The sequence below is a fragment of the Ranitomeya variabilis genome, chromosome 1, assembly GCF_051348905.1.
Source record: "Ranitomeya variabilis isolate aRanVar5 chromosome 1, aRanVar5.hap1, whole genome shotgun sequence".
Taxonomy (NCBI): Eukaryota; Metazoa; Chordata; class Amphibia; order Anura; family Dendrobatidae; genus Ranitomeya; species Ranitomeya variabilis.
In genome coordinates, this window is record NC_135232.1 from 722,077,162 (window position 1) to 722,102,024 (window position 24,863).

Below are 24,863 nucleotides of genomic sequence, written 5' to 3' on the forward strand. Positions count from 1 at the left end.
TATGATAAGTTCTTATGGTCAGTGATAACAGTAGTAGGATAGACAGCCTCCTCCAACCAATGTCGCCATTCTTCAAATGCTGTCCCAAGAATGAACAGTCACACTCAGAGTTCCTTTAAATTGCAAAGAATGTGGCTTTTTATTTGAAACCAGCCTTAGCCACGTCATAATTTCTTTCAGCCAAAAATCTTTTTTTTACAAAAGAATGCGCATTTACCAGGGGACAGAACCTGAGACAACACAGCCCCGAACCCCCACCTTCGACGCATCAACCTCCACAACAAAGGGCAGGGAAACATCAAGTTGACTAAGTATAGGAGCCGTGGCGAAATAGCTCTTAAGGGAGGCAAAAGCCTGCAAGGCATAGTCCGGCCATTTGAAAAAATCTGATCCCTTCCTTGTCATGTCAGTAAGGGGTTTCACAATTACTGAATAATTCTGTATGAATATCTGGTAAAAATTAGTAAAGCCCAGAAAGTGTTGTAAAGACTTCAGGTTCTCTGGACGTTCCCAATCAAGGACAGAACGGATCTTCTCCAGATCCATCCAAAAACTCGGAGATGACAACAGGTACCCCAAAAACTGCACTTCATGGACGGTGAAAATACATTTTTCTAGTTTGCCATATAATTTGTTATCGCTTAATATTTGCAGCACCTGTTTAACATGCCCCCGATGTGTCTCAAAATCAGGTGAGTAAACCAAAATATCATCTAGATCAGTATTTCCCAAACTCCAGTCCTCACGGACCCCAACAGGTCATGTTTTCAGGATTTCCATAGTGCTGCACATGTGAGAGAACTCCTGATACTTCCATCACCTGTGCAATACTAAGGAAATCCTGAAAACATGACCTGTTGGGGTCCGTGAGGACTGGAGTTTGGGAAACACTGATTTAGATCAAGGGTCCTCAAACTTTTTAAACAGGGGACCAGTTCACTGTCCCTCGGAATATTGGCACGCCGGAATATAGTTTAAAAAAAAACCTATGAATAAATTCCTATGCACACTGCACATATCTTATTTTGAAGTAAAAAAACAAAACAGGAACAAATACAATATTTAAAATGAAGAACAAGTAAAGTTAAATCAACAAACTTACTGGTATTTCAATGGGAACTATGGACCTGCTTTTGGCTAATGAGAATGGAAATGTCCGGTTCCATATTTGACACTGCTAGTCGTAACAAGTGATGCAAGTATGCATCAGTTAGTCTAGATCTGGTTGGAGATTTCAGATGTTTCATTCGGGAAAAAGTCTGTTCACAGACATAAGTGCTGCCAAAGATGGTGGTCATTTTGAGTGCATGGTTCCTGAGATTAGGATATGTCTCAGAGGGGGTGATGCATAGAAATTCGGAAGGCTGCTTGACTTGAATGCGTCTTTCAGAGAATCACAATTCTGCAGTTCAGCTAGTTCCATTTGGTAAGTTGTATCCACATTTTCATTGTCAATAGAAAATGAGTTGCGGAAAAGCTGTATGTCCTGATCATGAGGATGAAGCTCTTTAAATCTAAATTGGAACTGATTTTGTAAGTTTTCGAGTGAATCCACACATATTTTGTTTGGGAATGCAACCAATGGTTTTTCCGCTAACAGATTTTGAGTTGTGGGGAGACGGCAGAAATTTCCTCCTTCACTTGTTTGAAATCTATTGTAATAATTATAGGGGATAACTCAGGAGACTCTTTGCCTGGAACAAGACAACTACAGGACACAGTTTTATAAGTGGTAAAGTCTATATTATCACACGGTGATTCAAACAGGTGCAGAGAGAAACTCAAGTCCACAACACTTGGTGCAAATATCAAATGCAGCTCAGCAGTCTATAGGAAACTTCAGAGGAAAATGCAATCACACAGAAAGTCTATGAAGCACAGTTATTCTTGAGGATACTTGACACGAATAATTGACACGAATAAGTCCTTGCTTACTCCAAAACACAGATAGATATGCTTATAAGGCAGTTCAAATCATATCTTAGCTCAACCAGGGAGGTCTGGGTAATAGTCTCAGGTTCTTGCAGAGCAGAAACGGCTTACATGTCCAGCAAATGCAGATGGAAGCAAACATGAACAGCAGATGAAGGAGGATTACTGGAACTGGTGTATGCAGCAGGAACTCAGAGCAGAGTAGCAGGATAACCCCACAGGTTCACAGGAGCAGGTATAAAGCCTTGGAGTCACCAGAGGTCAGGAGCTGGATGCAAGGCAGAATACTCTAGCACAGACTGAAGGCTGGGGTGGAGTTTTATAGCAGGAAGACACAGTGCACATGAGACCAAAGACGCCATCTTGGAAAAGGGCAGTAATGCACAAAAAGGTAATAAAAAATGTTCAGAGTCCTGACATCTATAACACCTTTCCATATCTTTGGACTCATAAGTTATGTTCATTCCTTTTATTTATTCCTTTTCTTCATTCTTTTTAGGAAGTCCTGATTAGGAGACCTAATTTTACTTCAAATGCTTTCACATGTGATTACATATCACAGATGAGATCCCCCTTTCCTTGAAGTTGCACATTGAAACTGTTAAGTAACTCCGTTACATCTGTCAGAAAGGCAAGGTGCCATTTCTAATCTGCATCATTGAGCTCTGGTACTTCTTTGTTTTTTGAAAGCAGAAAAGCTGTAATCTGTGGAAGTCATAGAAATGTTTCAAGACTCAGCCAACGGACTTCTGGGTGGTACAGAACATCTTCATAGGCAACATTTAGCTCGGATAGGAAAAATAGGAACTTTTTTTTGCCGAGTTTTGCAAATTCTGATGCAAATTGTCTCCCATTTCTTCAATCCTTCTGGTAATTGTAGGCCCTGAAAGACTCACTGTACTAAATAAATCGTCCTTCTCTGGACACATCTTTTTGGCAACAGAAAGAAGGCATTCTTTAACAAATTCTCCCTCCACGAATGGTCTGCCAGTGCACACTATTAGCTTGGTAACTAGTGATGAGCGAGTGTACTCGTTGCTCGGGTTTCCCCAAGCACGCTCGGGTGATCTCCGAGTATCTGTAACTGTTCGGAGATTTAGTTTTTCTTGCTGCAGCTGAATGATTTACATCTGTTAGCCAGCATAAGTACATGTGGGGGTTGCCTGGTTGCTAGGGAATCCCCACATGTAATCAAGCTGTCTATCAGCTGTAAATCATGCAGCTAAGGCAACGAAAACTAAATCTCTGAGCACTTACAAATACTCGGAGACCACCCAAGGGTGCTCGGGAAAACCCGAGCAAAGAGTATACTCGTTCATCCCTATTGGTAACTTGAAAAAACTTGCTCGCAGTGATGAAATATTTAGCTGCTTCTGCTTCACAAAGCCATATTTTGCTGAGTTGTCAATGTATTTTTCAGTTTTAATATTTTATCTTTTCTAACTTCTCCGACCAAACAATCATATTAATCTTTATGTTGAGTTTGATAGGGTCAACGCAAATTGTATTCTTTGAACACAGACACTACATTCTGGCATATCAAACACACAGCTCTTTCCTTGTACTGCAAGAAAAAATCATCACAAATCCACTGTTCTTTCAATATCCTACACTCCGAGTCAATTTTTCTCTTTCTTGATGTCATTGTTTCCTAGGGGTTCAAAAATGCTATTAGTAAAATACCAATATACAGCTCTGGCAAAAATTAAGAGAACAGTGCAAAATTTTCAGTTTGTCTGATTTTTCTCTTCATATGTATATTTGTGAGTAAAATGTAAATTGTTCTTTTATTCTATTTATTCTACTGACAACATGTCTCCGAAGTTCCAAGCAATACATTTTGTATTTATTTTCTGAAAATAAGAAATGGTCAAAATAACAAAAAAATGCATTGCTTGCAGACCTCAAATAATGCAAAGAAACAAATTCATCATCATTCAGAAACAACAATACTAATGTTTTAACTCAGGACGAGTTCAGAAATCAATATTTTGTGGAATAACCATGATTTTTAATCACAGCTTTCATGCATCCTGGCATGCTTTCCACCAGTCTTTCACACTGCTCTTGGGTGACCTTATGCCACTCCTGGTACAAAAGTTTAAGCAGTTCTTCTTTGTTTGATAACTTGTGACTATCCATCTTCCTCTTGATTACATTCCAAAGGTTTTCAATGGGGTCCAGGTCTGGAGATTGGGCTGGCCATGGCAGGGATTTGATGTGGTGGTCCTTTATCCACACCTTGATTGACCTAGCTGTGTGGAACGGTGCATTGTCCTGCTGGTAAAAAACAGTCCTCAGAGTTGGGGAACATTGCCTGAGCAGAAGGAATCAACAGTTTTTCTAGGATAACCTTGTATGCGGCTTGATTCATACGTCCTTCGCAAAGACTAATCTGCCCAATTCCAGCCTTGCGGAAGCATCCCCAGATCATCACCTATCCTCAACCAAATTTCACAGTGGGTGCAAGACACTGTGGCATGTACGCATCTCCAGGTCTCTGTCTAACCATTAGACGACCAGGTGTTGGACAAAGCTGAAAATTAGACTCATTAGAGAAGATTACCTTACTCCAGTCCTCTATGGTCCAATCCTTAAGGTCTTTGGCAAACTTCAGCCTCGCTCTCCTTTGCTTCTCATTGATGAAAAGCTTTTTTTCTAGCTTTACATGACTGGAGTCCTGCCTCTAGGAGCCTGTTACCAACTGTTCTTGCCGTGCACTTCGCCCCAGCTGCCATTTGCCATTCTTTTTGTAGGTTACTTGATGTCCTCCTGTGGTTGCTGAGTGACATTCGAATAAGATGACTGTCATCTCGGTCAGTGGAGAGTCGTTTTCGCCCTCTGCCGGTCTGTAGCTTTGTTGTCCCCAATGTCTGCTGCTTGACCTTGTTGTAATGGACTGCAGTCTTAGAAATGTTAAGGATGGAGGCAACATGTTGCTCACTGTGTCCCTCTGCTAGTAAAGCCAGAATTTGGCCCTTCTTTTCCTCACTCAAGACTTTTCTTTTCAACTCCTTTCACATGGTTAAAAGTTATTTTTTCATTCCTATTACTTTTCGGATATTACTAGCACTTGTTTTACCTTCCACTCCTATTACAAGAGGATTGTGAACTCCACAGCAGGGTTTTTAATACTTTCCTTCGTTAAATAAGATTTGGTTCAGGTGATCACCTAATCAGAAGCACATTAAGTAGAATGAGGTGTACCCTGGTTGGAATTCAACGGATATTGGAATGGAGAAGCTGATTTTTATAAAACTGTGCAGTGCTCTCTTATTTTTTGCCACAGCTGTATATACGCTACAAAAACAATATACCAGCAATAAAATTGCCCACACAGAGACATACAGACTGCACTGCCCATCAACGCAGTCTGATCAGTGCAAATCAATGCAGCCTTGCCAGTCCATATCATTTCAGCCTCACCAGTGCCCATATTGGTGGAACTCTGCTTTTACCTCAGGCTCAGACTGGTGTGGTGCAAAAGTCCCCAATAGGCAGGAAAATGTCCCCAATAGGCAGTGCAAGTCCCCAATAGGCAGCACCGGCCCCAATAAGCAACATAGTCCCCAATAGGCAGGTAAATGTCCCCAATAGGCAGCAAAGGTCCCCAATAGGCAGCATAGTCCCTAATAGGCAGCATAGACCCCAGTAGGCAGGGAAATGTCCCCAATAGGCAGCATAGTTCCTCAATAGGAAGCACAGGTCCCTAATAGGCAGGTAAATGCCCCCAATAGGCAGTTAAATGTTCCCAATAGGCAGGTAAATGTCCTCAATAGGCAGCATAGTCCCCAATAGGCAGGTAAATGTCCCCAATAGGCAGGTAAATATCCCCAACAGGCAGCATAGTCCCCAATAGGCAGGTAAATGTCCCCAATAGGCAGCACAGACCCCAATAGGCAGGTAAATGTCCTCAATAGGCAGCATAGTTCCCGATAGGCAGCATAGTTCCTAATAGGCTGGTAAATGTCCCTAATAGGCAGCATAGGTCCCCAATAGGCAGCATAGTCACCAATAGGCAGCATAGTTCCCAAGGCTGGTAAATGTCCCCAATAGGCAGGTAAATGTCCGCAATAGGCAGCATAGTCCCCAATAGGCAGATAAATGTCCCCAATAGACAGCATAGTCCCCAATAGGCAGGTAAATGTTCCCAATAGACAGCATTGGTCCCCAATATGCAGGTAAATGTCCCCAATAAGCAGTATAGGTCCCCAAAAGGCAGCATAGTCACAAATAGGCAGCATAGTTCCCATTAGCCAGCATAGTCCCCAATAGGCAGGTAAATGTCCTCAATAGGCAGCATACGTCCCCAATAAGCAGTATAGTCCCCAATAGGCTGGTAAATGTCCCCAATAGGCATGTAAATGTCTCCAATAGGCAGTATAGTCCCCAATAGGCAGGTAAATGTCCTCAATAGGCAGCATACGTCCCCAATAAGCAGTATAGTCCCCAATAGGCTGGTAAATGTCCCCAATAGGCATGTAAATGTCTCCAATAGGCAGTATAGTCCCCAATAGGCAGGTAAATGTCCCCAATAGGCAGCATAGTCCCGAATAGGCAGGTAAGTGTCCTCAATAGGCAGCATAAGTCCCCAATAGGCAGTATAGTCCCCAACAGGCTGGTAAATGTCCCCAATAGGCAGCATAAGTCCCCAATAGGCAGTATAGTCCTCAATAGGCTGGTAAATGTCCTCAATAGGCAGGTAAATGTCCCCAATAGGCAGCATAGTCCCCAATAGGCAGGTAAATGTCCCCAATAGGCAGTATAGTCCCCAATAGGCTGGTAAATGTCCCCAATAGGCAGGTAAATGTCCTCAATAGGCAGCATAGGTCCCCAATAGGCAGTATAGTCCCCAATAGGCTGGTAAATGTCCTCAACAGGCAGCATAGTCCCAAATAGGCAGGTAAATGTCCCCAATAGGCAGTATAGTCCTCAATAGGCTGGTAAATGTCCTCAATAGGCAGGTAAATGTCCCCAATAGGCAGCATAGTCCCCAATAGGCAGGTAAATGTCCCCAATAGGCAGTATAGTCCCCAATAGGCTGGTAAATGTCCCCAATAGGCAGGTAAATGTCCTCAATAGGCAGCATAGGTCCCCAATAGGCAGTATAGTCCCCAATAGGCTGGTAAATGTCCTCAACAGGCAGCATAGTCCCAAATAGGCAGGTAAATGTCCCCAATAGGCAGCATAGGTCCCCAATAGGCAGGTAAATGTCCCCAATAGGCAGATAAATGTCCCCAATAAGCAGCATAGTCCCCAATAGGCAGGTAAATGTCCCCAACAGGTAGGTAAATGTCCCCAATAGGCAGGTAAATGTACGCAATAGGCAGCATAGTTCCCCAGTTGGCATGATAGACCGGACCCGGCGGTAAAAAAAAAAAAAATACCAGTACTCACCTATGTCCCCCGCTGCTCTGAAGAGGCGCCCGCTCGGCTCCATCTTCTTCTGCATGACGTCATCAGGCCGCGCAGGCCGCATGATGACAATTACGTAGTCTGTGCTGCATACGGAGGGCCGCGCATCGCCTTTCCTCACCGTTCTGCCCACGATTACAGGGCCCAACAGCATTGAACTGTAGTGAAGTTCAATGTCGGCCTGGTCCAGGGGCCGGATAAATGTCCTCAGGTGGCCGCATGTGTCCCGGGGGCCGTAGTTTGAGGACCCCTGATCTAGATAGACCACCACAAACCTGCCCACCAAATGATGGAAAATATCGCTAATGAAATGGTGGAATACCGCAGGTGCATTGGTCACACCAAAAGGCATGACCACACTCTCGAAATGCCCCTCGGGTATTCAACCCCGTCTTCCGTTCATCCCCTTCTCTGATTCTATCCAAGTTGAGGCCCCCTTAAATCCAACTTGGAAAACACCTTAGCTCCCACAATCCTCAACATATCAGGAATCAGAACCGGGATGTAGACCGCCATCTTTTTTCTTCACGAAGAAGAACCCTGCCTCCATGGGCGAAGATGAGGGTCTGATATGTCCCTTCTTCAGACTCTCCACAATGAAATCCTTCATGGCTTATCTCTCAGGACCAGAAAGATTATACAGTCTGGACTTTGGTAGTTTAGCTCCGGGGGTCAGGTTAATAGGACAGTTAATAGAAGGCAAATCGTGACACCCCCTCTCAGAAAATATGTACTCAAACCCAGACAAAAAGCAGGTAAGGTTTCTGTAGAGCAGGGGTGGGGAATCTTTTTTTTGCGAAGGGCCATTTGGATATTTATACCATCCTTCGAGGGCCGTACAAACTCCGCCCACAAAGTACATCCTGACCCTGGCACTGGAGTCAGGACATAATCTTTCATTGCATGTCCTTCAATATTCAGTAGTGAACACTGTGTGGGCTAACAGAGCAAGAAGAAATTAATGAACTTGTGGCAATAAAAATACCGCTCCCTGCCCAAGAATGCGGTCCCTGAGAATCTGCTTGGCGGCCTGATAAAAGGTCATCGAGGGCCGTAAATGGCCCTGGGGCCTGAGGTTCCCCCCCCTTGCTGCAGAGACTGAAGAAAGAGAAATATTTAAAAAGTTCTCATGACAGTAATCCCCCCACTCAATGACCTCCCTGGCTTGCCAATGAACCAACGGATTACAGTATGTTTCACTAACCAGGGAAGACCCAATACAATTGGGGTGGGAAGACCGTCCAGGACATAGTAAGGAATTATCTCACAATAAACCAACCCCACCCTCAGTCTTAAGGTACCTTCACACGAAACGACTTTGTAACGATATCGCTAGCGATCTGTGACGTTGCAGCGTCCTCGCTAGCGATATCGTTTCGTTTGACACGCAGCAGCGATCAGGATCCTGCTGTGATGTCGCTGGTCGCTGAATAAAGTCCAGAACTTTATTTAGTCGTCCGATCGCCGTGTATCGTTGTGTTTGACACCAAAAGCAACGATACCAGCGATATTTTACACTGGTAACCAGGGTAAACATCGGGTTGCTAAGCGCACGGCCGCGCTTAGTAACCCGATGTTTACCCTGGTTACCAGCGTAAAAGTAAAAAAAACAAACAGCACATACTCACCTGCGCGTCCCCCAGCGTCTGCTTCCTGACACTTACTGAGCACCGGCCCTAAAGTGAAAGTGAAAGCACAGCGGTGACGTCACCGCTCTGCTGTTAGGGCCGGAGCTCAGTCAGTGTCAGGAAGCAGACGCTGGGGGACGCGCAGGTGAGTATGTACTGTTTGTTTTTTTTACTTTTACGCTGGTAACCAGGGTAAACATCGGGTTACTAAGCGCGGCCCTGCGCTTAGCAACCCGATGTTTACCCTGGTTACCCGGGGACCTCGGCATCGTTGGTCGCTGGAGAGCGGTCTGTGTGACAGCTCCCCAGCGATCAAACAGCGACGCTGCAGCGATCGGCATCGTTGTCGCTATCGCTGCAGCGTCGCTTCGTGTGAAGGTACCTTTACATTATGTACAATCTGAATCAGAGCTTTCTGTGCAAGTGGCGCTGAGTCGATGGCTAAAGCACAGAAAACCAGCCCGTGGGTTCTGGCAAACTCAGTATCAACCATACTCACTACAGCTCCACTGTCAACAAACACAGAAATCTCCTTGGTTTTGCTCTCCAGCACCACCTCTGTTGTCAGGACAAACCAGGAACTGCAGGTTGACGATAGATGCACACCTTGCTTGCTTCTTCCACTCCAGACTACCAAGGGTTAAACGAGTCTCCCTTTGTTTAGGCATCAAAGGACAGACCCCAATAAAAAGTCCCTTTTTTCCACAAAAAAACCCCACACACCCTTTTTTGCAAACAACACGGGAAATTTACAATATAGAGGCACCCCCTAACTTTATGGGTTCTTCCACCCTCTCCCGTATGGATTCACCGCTAGACTGCTCCCCTGGCAAAGGGGCAATACCCCAAATAAGAGTCTCCGGGACAGGTTGTCTCACCCACCTATCCCGAAGGTGTCTGGCAACACGTATAGCCAACAACAAAGCAGCCTCAAAGGACTCTGGGGTTTCGTCCACTGCTAATGCATCCTTCAACCTTTCAGTGAGACCCTGAAGAAATTGGCTTCTGAGGGACAGGTCATTCCACTTAGTATCAGTTGCCCACCTGCGGAATTCTGAGCTATACATCTCCACTGACCGACCCCCTGTTGAAGGCGATGCAACGTGGACTCAGCCAAGGCAACTCGGTAAGGTTCATCATAGATAAGGGCTAGAGCCAGAAGGAGTGAGGATGAAGTTTAAAGTTTGAAAGCTTCCTTAAACACAAAAAACTTGTCTCTTTCTCCAGGAAACCTGTCTGGTAGAGCAACCTTGGGTCCAGGTGGGACCGGCCTACCTGCAGAGATCCCAACATCAGTGACCTGCAGCCGCTGTCGCTGAACCTCATAAAGGAGGTCATTCACCTCCAGAAAAGAGACAGCGTAGCTGCTCTGTCACCCCTGCGACTGGATCCATACTAAGGGAGAAGAATAAAAAACACACCCAAAAAACAGACACAAATAAAACCACATGGCAGATTTTTTTTTCCTTAAAGGGAACCTGTCATCCCAAAATTTGAGAATGAGCTGCAGCCAACGGCATCAGGGGCTTATCTAAAGCATTCAGTAATGCTGTAGATAAGCCCCCGATGTACCCAGAAAGATAAGAAAAACAAGTTAGATTATACTCACCCAGGGGCGGTCCCGATTCGGTTCGGGTCCGATGGGAGTCACTGTCCGGGTCCGGCGCCTCCCATCTTCATGCGATGACGTCCTCTTTTCTTCCTGCCGCGGCAGCTGCGCAGGCGTACTTAATCTGCCCTGTGGAGGGCAGAGCAAAGTACTTCAGTGCGCAGGCGCCGGGCCTCTCTGACCTTTCCCGGCGCCGGGAAAGGGCAGAGAAAGTACGCCTGCGCAGGAGCCGCAGCAGGAAGAAAAGAAGAGGACGTCATCGCATGAAGATGGCGCCGGACCCAGACCGCGACACCCATCGGACCTGAACCGAACCGGGACCACCCCTGGGTGAGTATAATATAACCTGTTTTTCTTATCTTTCAGGGGGTGACAGGTTCCCTTTAAATATGCATGGATGGTGATAATGTCACGCACAGTGTAGGAAAGACTAAGTGCAACACGAAGGGATGAGAGGAAGGGAGCCCAACACTAGGGAAGTGGGAAGTGGGGACCCCTAGGCAGAACTAAAGTCACCCTGTCTGCCCTAAACGACCCTATATAGATTCTGCACCTATCGCTGAGCAGGAACCTAATCCCTGCCTGACCCTGGCAATAAGACCTGCTTAGGGGAGGACGGGGTATGCACTAGTCAATCCCCACTATAACTAAAGACAGCTTGGCTAGACAAACAAGAGAAACACATAGCTTGAGTACACTCAGTGAGGTAACACAGATGTCCTCCAGCACCACCAAAGAGGAAGACAGCTGACCGCTATAGCTCTAAGCCTCAACAGGGGGAAATGGAAATATCATCGGCGATTCCCAGAAGCAGACTGGGAGTCTATAAACACTCAATCCAGGTGTGGCAATTAGACCCGGGCAGAGGTTGCTGCTGGGTCTAAGAGTTTGAAGGAATAGGAAGGCATTTGCAAAGCCAACCGCAGAGACCTTCTGCAGCCAGATGCTGTGCGACTGTCTGCAGCCTCCGACACACCTGTGACAATTCGACCCGGCTCGGACCCGATAATGTCAGACCCTAGAACAGACCACTATATTATTAGACCCGGCCCGAACCTGACAATATCAAACCCTAGAACAGACCACTATATTATTAGACCCAGCCCGGACCCGACAATATCAGACCCTAGAACAGACCACTATATTATTAGACCCGGTCCGGACCCGACAATATCAGACCCTAGAACAGGCCACTATATTATTAGACCCATCCTGAACCCGATAATATCAGACCCTAGAACAGACCACTATATTATTAGACCCGGCCCGGACCAGAAAATATCAGACCCTAGAACAGACCACTATATTGCTAGACCCAGCCCAGACCCGACAATATCAGACCCCAGCTCGTAAACTATTGGACTTCTAAATTATCACGCCCTAGACCAAACCCTAAATTAACAAACTCCTCATTTATCGTACCCTAGACCTCCAAATTATCAGACCCCAGACCAGATCCAAAATTGTCAAACCCCTCACTAATTAGCCATACTTTATCAGACCCAGACCCCTAAATTATCAGACCCCAGACCACACCCCTCACTTATTTGACACCTAAATTGTAATACCCATGATAAATTAAGCATCTTCGATTTGACAATTTACTGGTGTGATGAATTGAGGGTTTGTGGTTTGCTAATTCAGGTGTTTTCTCTGGTTTTGAACCTTTTGTGGCGTTGAGCTCACATAACACCCTGCATGTAAACAGTCTCCGTCCTGTTTGCACAGTGCTGTGTGATGGTGTGAGCAGTCATGTGGCTCGCCCGGGTACTATTCTTGCTCTGTTCACATATATTGCGATCATAACATGCTGTACTCGGACCGTGTGCTTGTGCATATGGCAGACGACTACATTTACTACAACGCCATTCTTCACAGGGTGAAATTTGACACTGTGGATTCATTCTTACAGTTACAATGGATGTCCACCACCCTGGCCATAAGTCATCTCTGCACGGACATTGGGCACAATATGATGTCTGAGTTTTGTGCCCGGGCTAAGGACATGATGGCAGAGCACAGTGCACCTTCGCTGGCAGCCATAACACCATTCACAGACAGCAACCACTTGACAATGTCAAATCAATCAGACAATGAGAATCTATAATCATTGCACACAAGTGGAAAATAAGAAATCAGCTCCCGGGGCCCCCAGCAATCAGTGGCAATATGTGCTCAATCCTTGCAGCGCCCCCAGAGGAAGAATGAAGGATTACAGCACTGTCATGGTTGCTGGATGCACTGCACATACGTGTCGGGTTCCCTTCAGATCATTACAGAAACATTTACTAGGGACTCTCTATCGGAAAAGTCGTCCACAAGGAGGATCCCGGCCACCAAAACTTGGCCCGAGGAGTTTACAGACCTCAGATCAATGGGACCCTAACAGCCAGGGCCCGAGGGTGAAGGGAGTAATCAACTGAGTCCTGTGTCTGTCCTAACACAAGAAGTGCAGTCATATCAAGAAAGACAGACATAGATACAGATACATTGTGTGGAAACACGGGGTATCAGCGGGTGCCCTGGTCCATTAGCCGAAACCACATGGACCAGGGATCATCCTACAGAACGCCCGCTCTCCTTTTACCATGGGCGTAATACTACTCAGATAACACAAGCTGAGGGTAAAGCAGTGTGACAATAATTTATTGAACCACAAAACAGTCCCAGCAAGACACCCACGATGGTGCAAATTACAGAGTCTCAGCCTTCCACTGACTCACTCGCCAGGATAAGAGCAGCTGTGACTTCAGAGCTTCCAAGGCCGACTACCCCACCTGTGGCAGACACAGAGAGGAGGTAACGACAAGCTTAGGAAGATGAAAGTCCAGTGAGATACAAGGTCAGGAGACCAGAGGGTCACATCTGGCTTCTCCGAACATTTCCATGGGGCTCATGTGACCGGTGGGTCCATATCCTTACTATCCCAAACGTATACATGGTTCAGTGATGGTCAATAAAGCAGATCTGTATTCTTTCAGTCGGGGTCGTGGTCCTCTACGATGGCATCTTGTACAATGTCACATCCTTTTCCATCGTGATGGAGCCATGATCTGGCAGCTATCCTGTAGAGCAGTGTTCCCCAACTCCAGTCCTCAAGAGCCACCAACAGGTCATGTTTTCAGGATTTCCTTAGTATTGCACAGGTGATAATTGCATCACCTGGACAGGCAAGCATTCAATAACCTGTGCAATGCTAAGGAAATCCTCTAAACATGACCTGTTGGTGGCTCTTAAGGACCGAAGTTGGGGAACACTGCTGTAGAGTGTTCCTGGCTGTGGTTTTGTAAAGAGTCTCTGGTTCTTTGGATCTCTAGATCTCTTGGCTGTTCGGATATATATTGTTAGAGGCATATAGCATTTATGAAGCTCACAACTGTTGTCCTTCAAGCCCGTATCCAGAGGTCAAGAGGAAGATGTGATAAGATTAACTCGTATTGTTTGACTATTTAATCAATTTGCATAGTTTTACTCCTCTGTCTTGCAAGACAACAAGCCACAGGACCAATCCATTGTTCAATGACCCTGCTTCACTGTCTTGCAAAAATAGCAGACAATAAATTGTAGGAGCTGATATAAGAGGCAAACATTAGCCATTCAAAAATATGAAAAATCAACATTTAACACTCATATGACAACAGTGTATGGCTCTTGAGCAACAGAACAAACGCATAAATTTAAAAGTCAACATATAGATAACATATTACTCCGTGCTTTCTGAAAATAGATGTCTGGTTGACATAAAATGCTGTGTGGTCACAGATAGATAGATAGCTAGATAGATAGATGGGCGGATAGACCTGTGTGCGGTTAGGCAGCAGTAAAGTGATCTGTGTGCGGCAGTAACCTTATACACGGGAGCAGTCTGGGCTCTGCACACCAGCTGTGAGGAGGCCACACAATCCCCCTGTGCCTCCATCACATGTTATATGTATACAGGGGCAGGAGCGCACGGAGATACAGACATCCTATATGTCCTGTATACACGTTCTGCAGCGCTTGCACATACAGCGCAGCAGCTCACATACACCGCTCTGCAGCCTGCGGAGCTCCGGCTATGGGGAAACAACACTCCCAGCATCTTCCCAAAAGCTGCAGCCTAGCTATAACGATGAGACCTGCAGTCACACAACATTTGTACACCCACAGGTTACAGAAAGAAGCAAAGTGTACAGATACAGTGGGGAAAAAAGTATTTAGTCAGTCACCAATTGTGCAAGTTCTCTCCCTTAAAAAGATGAGAGAGGCCTGTAATTGACATCATAGGTAGACCACAACTATGAGAGTCAAAATGAGAAAACAAATCCAGAAAATCACCTTGTCTGATTTGGCAAGATTTATTTTGCAAATTATGGTGGAAAAATAAGTATTTGGTCACCTAAAAACATGCAAGATTTCTGGCTCTTACAGACCTGTAACCTCTTCTTTAAAGGGAACCTGTCACCCCCAAAATCGAAGGTGAGCTAAGCCCACCAGCATCAGGGGCTTATCTACAACATTCTGGAATGCTGTAGATAAGCCCCCGATGTATCCTGAAAGATGAGAAAAAGAGGTTAGATAATACTCACCCAGGGGCGGTCCCGCTGCGGTCCGGTCCGATAGGCGTCGTGGTCCGGTCCGGGGCCTCCCATCTTCTTATGATGATGTCCTCTTCTTGTAGTCCCGCTGCGGCTCTGGCGCAGGCGTACTTTGTTTGCCCTGTTGAGGGCAGAGCAAAGTACTGCAATGCGCAGGCGCCGGGAAAGGTCAGAGAGGCCCGGCGCCTGCGCAATGCAGTACTTTGCTCTGCCCTTAATAGGGCAGACAAGTACGCCTTCGCCGGATCCGTAGCGTGAATACAAGAAGAGGACGTCATCGTAAGAAAATGGGAGGCCCCGGACCGGACCGCGACGCCCATCGTACAGGAACCGCCCCTGGGTGAGTATAATCTAACCTCTTTTTCTCATCTTTCAGGTTACATTGGGGGCTTAGCTACAGCATTCCAGAATGCTGTAGATAAGCCCCTGATGCCGGTGGGACTAGCTCACCTTCGATTTTGAGGGTGACAGGTTCCCTTTAAGAGGCTCCTCTGTCCTCCACTCATTACCTGTAGTAAGGACACCTGTTTGAACTGATTATCAGTATAAAAGACACCTGTCCACAACCTCAAACAGTCACACTCCAACCTCCACTATGGTGAAGACCAAAGAGCTGTCAAAAAACACCAGAAATAAAATTGTAGTCCTGCACCAGGCTGGGAAGACTGAATCTGCAATAGACAAGCAGCTTGGTTGATCAACTGTTGGAAAAATGGAAGACATACAAGACCACTGATAGTCTCCCTCGATCTGGGGCTCCACGCAAGATCTCACCCTGTGGGGTCAAAATGATCGCAAGATTGGTGAGCAAAAATCCCAGAACCACATGGGGGGACCTAGTAAATGACCTGCATAGAGCTGGGACCACCGTAACAAAGGCTACCATCAGTAACACACTACGCCGCCAGGGACTCAGATCCTGCAGTGCCAGACGTGTCCCTCTGCTTAAGCCAGTACATGTCCGGGCCGGTCTGAAGTTTGCTAGAAAGCATTTGGATTATCCCAAAGAGTATTGGGAGAATGCCATATGGTCTGATCAAACCAAAGTAGAACTGTTTGGTAGAAACAAAACTCATCATGTTTGGAGGAGACAGAATGCTGAGTTGCATCCAAAGAACACCATACCTACTGTGAAGCATGGGGGTGGCAAAATCATGCCTTGAGGCTGCTTCTCTGCAAAGGGAAAAATGCGCGCGTGTCCAGCCTCCCGTGACGTCACGGCTTGTGATTGGTCGCGTCGCCCATGTGACCGCGACGCGACCAATCACAAGCCAGAACGTAATTTTAAAATCCTGAAGGACCTAAAATTACGTCATGGCTTGCTGTGATTGGTCGCGTCGCGGCCACATGGGCGGCACGCGACCAATCACAAGCCGGGACTTCAAGTAAGGAAGTAAACGCGCGAATTTTAAGCAAACAACGCTGCCGGTTCCCTCGCTGAGGTCCAGGCTGCGTCGGAGAGGTGAGTATAGCAATATTTTTTATTTTAATTCTCTCTTTTACACATTATTACATTAATGTTGTTTCGATACCGATACCCGATACCACAAAAGTATCGGATCTCGGTATCGGAATTCCGATACCCGCAAGTATCGGCCGATACCCGATACTTGCGGTATCGGAATGCTCAACACTACTCACGAGGCTTCAGGGGTGCGGTTTATAGAGCAAGAGGAAAGCTTTTACATTTTATAGAGTTAATCCAACAATTAGGTTGCGCTTGTAAAAATATACTAGAGATGTAACAAAGGGGACAGGACAATAAAGTACTGTATATACGTACAGTGATATAAAAACAATGGATAAACAAAAGAAAGTTACTAGACCTGATGTTATAGCAATAGCACAGATCTTGTGGAGGGGAGCTCTACGTTTAGAAAATGGAGCAGTCCTTACAGCCTTCTGTATCGCCCAGCAGTGTACATGGGATCTAGGCCAGAACCTTTTATCAGGTACCAGTCTCCCCCCCACCGACATCCCCTGGTGACCTAAGATAGGGGCTCAAGTACCAAAAATTATAGAATGACTGATCTTAAGAATTTCTGGCCCCCTGGAGTTCTCAGGCGAGAGATATTAATGTCATGATTCCTATCATGAGTTTAGCTTTCTATACATGAAACATGTCATATACAACTCCATCCACCTGGCCGATATTAATACTGGGCTAATGCGCAAACCACCCTGTGATGCAAGTGAATGTGTTGTGTTCAGCGCTACGCGACAATGCAGACAATTTGATTCCAATATCTACAAAACCTACATCCGTCACTAAAAACCCAATATTGATATCTGATTCGTGGTCCCACAAAGTCTAGGACTTTGGCTATGTTGCTTTGAAGTCAGGAAGAGCCTAATTACAAAGGGACAGGAAAGTGTCACCACACAAAGTAGTTGTTTTATATTCGCACTGACCACATCACTGGCGGCGGCTGCATCACAGCGCAGGGGTCGTAGAGCAAATGGGAGAAAGGGAGCGTCAGCTCTTCTTACCATGGCCCCGACTCACAAATCATAGTGAAACCGTGCTCCTATGCTCGATATGAGGGTGACACATAGCTTATAATATATTACAGACTACAGAATATACTCCCTATAATAAGCTCCGGCAGGATGTTTAGGGTTGTTGTCCTGCTGGAAGCTGAAGTTACACCCCAATCTCAAGAATTCTGCAGCCTCTAACAGGTTTTCTTCCATCAACTCTGACTAGCTCCCTGCCTCTGCTGAAGAAAATCCTCCACACAGCAGGATGCTGCGATCACCATGTGTGACGATGGGGATGGTGTTTTCAGGGTTATGTCCAGTGTTAGTTTTCCGCCACACATAGAATTTTGCATTTAGCCCAAAAAGTTTTCCTTTGGTCTCTTCTGATTAGAGCCCCTTTTTCCACATTCTTGATGTGTCCCTTTCTTCTTATGTCTTTCTGTTTCCCACTCTTCCATAGAGGCCAGATTTGTGCAGTACACGACTAATAGTCATCGCCCCTGAGCTGAGGATCTCAGCAGCTACACTAGTGACCTTTGGCCTCTTCTCTTGATTATTGCTCTCCTTACTTGGGATGTCAGGTTAGGTGGACGGCCATGTCTTGGTAGGTTTGCAGTTGTGCCATACTCCTTCCATTTTTGGATGATGGATTGATGCTCCGTGAGATATTCAGAGCTTGGGCTACTTTTTTATAACCTAACCCTGCGTTTCTCTTCACAGATTTATCCCTAACCTGTCTGGTGAGCTCCCTGGTTTTCATGATGCTGTTTGATCCCAAATGTTCTCACAGAAACCTCTGAGGCCTTCACAGAACAGCTGTAGTTACACTGAGAAGAAATCACATCCAGGGGGAAACAATGTACTAATTATGTGACTTCTAGAGGCGATTGGTCACTCAGGATTTTATTTAGGTGGATCAGACTACAGGGGGATGAATATAAATGCACCTCACACTGATCTGATTTATATTTATTAAATAATTTAGAAAACCTTATATAATATCCTTTACGCAAATAATTGTTACTTTGCGTTGGTGTCATAGAAAATCCAAATAAAATATATCTAAGTTTGTGGGTTTTTGTGCAGCGGGGTTGGTGCAGTGTGACAGGTAGGCAGGAACCACAGGAAAGTTCACAGCAAACGTGTTTAATGTCCACACAACTCACACAGTGCACAGCACACGGTGTCCTCCAGATCGCAGCTGGGGCATCACAACAGTCCGTACACCAGACCAGTTGCCGAAGGTGGCTGCACCACCGTATCATGCTGCGGGGTGCCAGGCGTTCACTGCTCTTGGCTCTGTGTTAACACACAGGCTGGACGCTGCAGAGCCACCTGCTCTGCTACTTGCAAACACACACTGACACGCTCAAACCCTATACTGAAGAGTTTTTAATTGGAATCTGTGGCCATGGGCCACCTGTAAGACCCAGCTTGGAGGAAGCGGACCGCCCCACTACCATCTTGTAGTCCACTTCAAAAATAAAAGCCCTTACCAGTTTTTCCTGAACGTTGCCTTGGCCAAATAGCTTGACCAGGTCCACGCTTACTTTTACTTTGCCTTGTGACTCACAGGCGTCCTGCTGTGAATACACGGCACTCCAGCGGGTCTAATAAAACTCCGTCCGCATCCTGGGGATATATATCGACCCTCGCATATGATCCCCCTCACTGCCTCAGGGTGTAATGTAATAAATTGTGAAAAAGTTCATGGGGTATGAAGACTTTTTCAAGGCGCTGTATTCAAAGATTACAAAAAAAAAAGAAAAAGAAAGATCATGCCCACATGAATAGGAACACCTCTATGATGGTATGAAAATATAGTTTTTATTAGATTTTGGCAAGAAACCTCAAAATACGCACACATGTGCACACAAAAAACACAACATAATGGTTAAAAACACTTAAAAAATGCAAATATGCAAAAACACTGCCAAAATATATGTATACATGTCATATCCCAAGGTGGGGAGAATGACAACCCACAAAACATAAACTTCCCACAATAGAATGACTACAATAGGCTGACTACACAGATGGAAATGACGCACAGATCAATATTGCAATACCATACATTCCCCTAATAAGGTGCATAATTATTGTGCAGAAAATGACAAAATTGTCAAGGCTTGAATACGTGGCTTATGCCCAATGTAAAGAATATAAACAAGAGCGTACCAATGATAAATGAGACAATTCAAAGTTTGAAAGAATGACCAAACATATATGTATATATGAATGTCTCAATGATGGTATACATGGGACCTGCGGAGGGGGGAGGGGGGAGGGAGAGGGGGAACTAAACAACGTATAGACCCACAACCTCAATCCAATATGCAAGGACACCCCCGTCATACCCACAGTCCAAAGCCATGTAAAAAGGTTTGTAGTGCAATGGGGAAGCAGAGTGTGGGATAGGCTCCCACGCGTATCGCCGCCAAAATAGCGGCTTCCTCAGGGAAAGAAAGTAATGATACTGTTAGGGGGTCTCTTTAGGCTGGTGCCTCTGTTAGGGGTGTCATTAGGCTGGTGCCTCTGTTAGGGGTCTCTTTAGGCTAGTGCCTGTTAGGGGGTCTCTTTAGGCTGGTACCTCTGTTAGGGGTCTCTTTAGGCTGGTGCCTCTGTTAGGGGTGTCATTAGGCTGGTGCCTCTGTTAGGGGTCTCTTTAGGCTGGTGCCTGTTAGGGGGTCTCTTTAGGCTGGTGCCTCTGTTAGGGGTGTCATTAGGCTGGTGCCTCTGTTAGGGGTCTCATTAGGCTGGTGCCTCTGTTAGGGGTCTCTTTAGGCTGGTGCCTGTCAAGCCTTGACAATTTTGTCATTTTCTGCACAATAATTATGCACCTTATTAGGGGAATGTATGGTATTGCAATATTGATCTGTGCGTCATTTCCATCTGTGTAGTCAGCCTATTGTAGTCATTCTATTGTGGGAAGTTTATGTTTTGTGGGTTGTCATTCTCCCCACCTTGGGATATGACATGTATACATATATTTGGGCAGTGTTTTTGCATATTTGCATTTTTTAAGTGTTTTTAACCATTATGTTGTGTTTTTTGTGTGCACATGTGTGCGTATTTTGAGGTTTCTTGCCAAAATCTAATAAAAACTATATTTTCATACCATCATAGAGGTGTTCCTATTCATGTGGGCATGATCTTTCTTTTTCTTTTTTTGTGTTCAGCTACAAGCCCACAGTGAACCCTCTGTCTTTTGCGGTGCCCTCCATTTCTCTATTTATCCCTAGTTGTGTATTCAAAGATTATAATATAGCACAGACTACAGAATATATCCCCTATAATATACAGCATGAGCTTATCCACAACTTCTAATAAACCATAGATTACATTATATAATTATTATTAGCCTTGGAGACACTTTTGGAGACATAATCACTACTAGGGGGTCTCAGCTGTTCGGGTGCCATGAAGAATCCCTTGAAGGGGAATATTCTATTTGGCCTGTACCTAAGTATCACCACAGAAGGCACCGTTGGGGCAGGATGCACCTATTGGTCTTTGGCCACTCTCAGATGGGAAACCAGTAAGGACACCTTAATTGGCACGTGCCCCCCTCTTGCGGTCTTTGGACTCTCTTGAATTGGGTATAAGTTACCACCACAAATGGTACTATTGAGGGTTGGTTCTGCTATTAGGGGGTCTCTGAGTGTCAATGGCACTACTGAGGATTGATACAGCTATTAAGTGGTCTCTGAAAACATTGAGAGTGCTATTGAGTGTCGGTACTGCTATTAGGGGTCTCTGCCACCATCGATGGCACTATTGAGGATTGATACAGCTATTAGGTGGTCTATTCATTAGGGGTCTCTTTAGGCTGGTGCCTCTGATAGGGGTCTCTTTAGGCTGGTGCCTCTGTTAGGGGGTCTCTTTAGGCTGTTGCCTCTGTTAGGGGTCTCTTTAGCCTGGTGCCTCTGTTAGGGGTTTCTTTAGGCTGGTGCCTGTTAGATGTCTCTTTAGGCTGGTGCCTCTGTTAGGGGTCTCATTAGGCTGTTGCCTCTGTTAGGGGTCTCATTAGGCTGGTGCCTCTGTTAGGGGTCTCTTTAGGCTGGTGCCTCTGTTAGGGGTCTCTTTAAGCTGGTGCCTCTGTTAGGGGGTCTCTTTAGGCTGGTGCCTCTGTTAGGGGTGTCATTAGGCTGGTGCCTCTGTTAGGGGTCTCATTAGGCTGGTGCCTCTGTTAGGGGTCTCTTTAGGCTGGTGCCTGTTAGGGGGTCTCTTTAGGCTGGTACCTCTGTTAGGGGTCTCTTTAGGCTGGTGCCTCTGTTAGGGGTCTCATTAGGCTGGTGCCTCTGTTAGGGGTCTCTTTAGGCTGGTGCCTCTGTTGGGGGTCTCTTTAGGCTGGTGCCTCTGTTAGGGGTCTCATTAGGCTGGTGCCTCTGTTAGGGGTCTCATTAGGCTGGCGCCTCTGTTAGGGGTCTCTTTAAGCTGGCGCCTCTGTTAGGGGTCTCATTAGGCTGTTGCCTCTGTTAGGGGTCTCTTTAGGCTGGTGCCTCTGTTAGGGGTCTCTTTAGGCTGGCGCCTCTGTTAGGGGTCTCTTTAGGCTGGCGCCTCTATTAGGGGTCTCTTTAGGCTGGTGCTTCTGTTATGGGTCTCTTTAGGCTGGTGCCTCTGTTAGGGGTCTCATTAGGCTGTTGCCTCTGTTAGGGGTCTCTTTAGGCTGGTGCCTCTGTTAGGGGTGTCTTTAGGCTGGTGCCTCTGTTAGGGGTCTCATTAGGCTGGCGCCTCTATTAGGGGTCTCTTTAGGCTGGCGCTTCTGTTATGGGTCTCTTTAGGCTGGTGCCTCTGTTAGGGGTCTCTTTAGGCTGGTGCCTCTGTTAGGGGTCTCATTAGGCTGGTACCTCTGTTAGGGGTCTCTTTAGGCTGGTGCCTCTGTTAGGGGTCTCATTAGGCTGGTGCCTCTGTTAGGGGTCTCTTTAGGCTGGTGCCTGTTAGGGGGTCTCTTTAGGCTGGTACCTCTGTTAGGGGTCTCTTTAGGCTGGTGCCTCTGTTAGGGGTCTCATTAGGCTGGTGCCTCTGTTAGGGGTCTCTTTAGGCTGGTGCCTCTGTTAGGGGTCTCTTTAGGCTGGTGCCTCTGTTAGGGGTCTCTTTAGGCTGGTGCCTCTGTTAGGGGTCTCTTTAGGCTGGTGCCTCTGTTAGGGGTCTCTTTAAGCTGGCGCCTCTGTTAGGGGTCTCTTTAGGCTGGTGCCTGTGTTAGGGGTCTCTTTAGGCTGGTGCCTCTGTTAGGGGTCTCTTTAGGCTGGTGCCTCTGTTAGGGGGTCTCTTTAGGCTGGTGCCTGTTAGGGGTCTCTTTAAGCTGGCGCCTCTGTTAGGGGTCTCTTTAGGCTGGTGCCTGTTAGGGGTCTCTTTAGGCTGGTGCCTCTGTTAGGGGTCTCTTTAGGCTGGTGCCTCTGTTAGGGGTCTCTTTAGGCTGGTGCCTGTTAGGGGTCTGGTCTGTTCCTGCTCTGCCCCCCGTTAACCCCTTCTTCCTCGGTACCTGATGATATCATCGTTGTGGCCCAGGTAGAATTTCTGTTTGTGCTCCCGGGTGTTGTAGACCACCCCGACCCCCGCCACGAAGTAGACGATCTCCTTGGCCGCCGTATAGTACAGGTTGTTCCGGCACTGGTGGCCCCGGTAGCCGTACACCCACTCCAGCCGGAGGTGGCAGTTGGGCGCCGTTCTGTCAGCCATGTCCCCGCGGTGATCTCCTCATACACGGCGGGCAGGTGTAAGGGGCTGAGGCAGCATCAGTGGGGGCTGAGGGGATGGCTGTGCTCCGCGCCGCGGGCTCCGGGCATGACGCCGCCGCTGTCCCTGGTGCTGAAGCTCCGCAGCCACCGCCGCCTCCTGCACTGAGCGCCGGAGCGGCGGCTGCTCGGGAACGCCCCCTGCTCAAGGCGGATTGGATGTCCTGCAGGATTGACGTCTGTGCAGTCCAATCACAATCAGGTCTCATTGGCAGGCCTTAGCATTAAAGGGATAGCGCCTAGCCGACTGATCTGAGATCTGGGAGGGCAGGGGGTCCGCACCAGTGTCGCCAACCGGTGACGAGCATGGTACTACAGCTGGTATTTGTAACTAGCACTGGTTGTGGAAGCATAGGTCCCAGCAAGTCACACCAGCCTCTGGGAATACAGATCGGAAGATTGGCTGAGCAAGTGAGCAATGTAAAAATAATGCAAACATTTACCAGATCCATGGTCTATGCACACAGCCTACAGTATGGCCACAGGCATTGTGGAACCAAAAGTCCCAGCACAGCACTCAGTTGCCTCCAGGGGGATAGATGGGTTTTGTGCCTGATTTCATCCATCTTTCCTTGCTCATTTTCTCTCTTCTTCCCAATCTTCCTCCCTTTTCTCTTTCCCTCCTTGCTTCCTTCATCTCTCTCATGCTTTCTCTTCCCTCCTTCATTTTCTTCCTTCCTTCTTTCCCTTCTCCTTCCCTCCATCTTCTCTACTTACTTCCTTGCTTCCTCTCTCATCATATTCCCCCCTTCTTTCTGTTTCTGTCCCTCTCCTCTCTTTCTCCCTCTTCTTCTCTCCTTCCTTTGCTTCTCTCTCCCCTGTTCCTCCCTAGTTTCCCTGCCCCCTCCCTCCTCCTATTCCTCTTTATTCTTCCCCTTCTTTCCTCCTTCTTCTCTTCCTCCTCTTTCCTCCTTCCTTTTTCTGCTCCCTCCCTCTTCTTCAACTTCCTCCTTTCTCTTCTTCCTCCCTTCTTTCCCTCTTCCCTTCTCTCTCCTATCCCTCTTTCTTCCCTTCCTCCTTTCTTTACTTCCTACATCCTATCCTTCTTCCCTTCCTCCATTCCCTGCTATCTACCTTCTTTTCTTCCTTCTTACTTTCCATCCTCCCTCCTCTCCCTCTTCCCCGTCTTCCTCCCTTTCCTTTCCTTGCTTTCTCCTCCTTTCTTTCCCTTCCTTCCTCCTCTCCTTCTTCCCTTCCTCCTTTTTGGCCCCTTTCATCATCTCCCTCATCTCTTCCTCCTCCTCTTCTTCCTTTCCCTCTCTCCCTCTTCCTCTTCTTCCTCTCTTCTTTATTCACCATCCTTCATCTCCATCTTTCCTTCCTCATTTTTCTCCTTCCTTCCTCCTCTCCATCTTCTCTTCCTCCCTCCTCCTACATTCTTTTTCTTCATCTTCTTTCCTTCTCTGCTTCTTCCCTTTCATTCCTCTTCTCCCTCTTCCCTTCCTCCCTCCCTCCTCTTCCTTTCTCTGCTTCCTCACTCCTC

General features: G+C 46.7%; 1 protein-coding gene across 7 annotated transcripts in view; it reads right to left on the bottom strand.

Moving 5' to 3' along the window:
• The window catches only part of EML5 (EMAP like 5), a 175,615-nt gene extending 152,099 nt beyond the window's left edge, over window positions 1–23,516 (bottom strand). For 5 of the 7 annotated variants that reach the window (XM_077267584.1, XM_077267583.1, XM_077267582.1 and 2 more), the window contains exon 1: window positions 23,128–23,516. In XM_077267584.1, the coding sequence (XP_077123699.1) occupies window positions 23,128–23,324 (197 nt within the window). In that variant the 5' untranslated portion in view covers window positions 23,325–23,516. The remainder of the gene's footprint in view (window positions 1–23,127) is intronic. The other 2 variants (XM_077267586.1, XM_077267585.1) reach the window with 2 other exon arrangements.
• Between the last annotated feature and the right edge of the window lie 1,347 nt (window positions 23,517–24,863).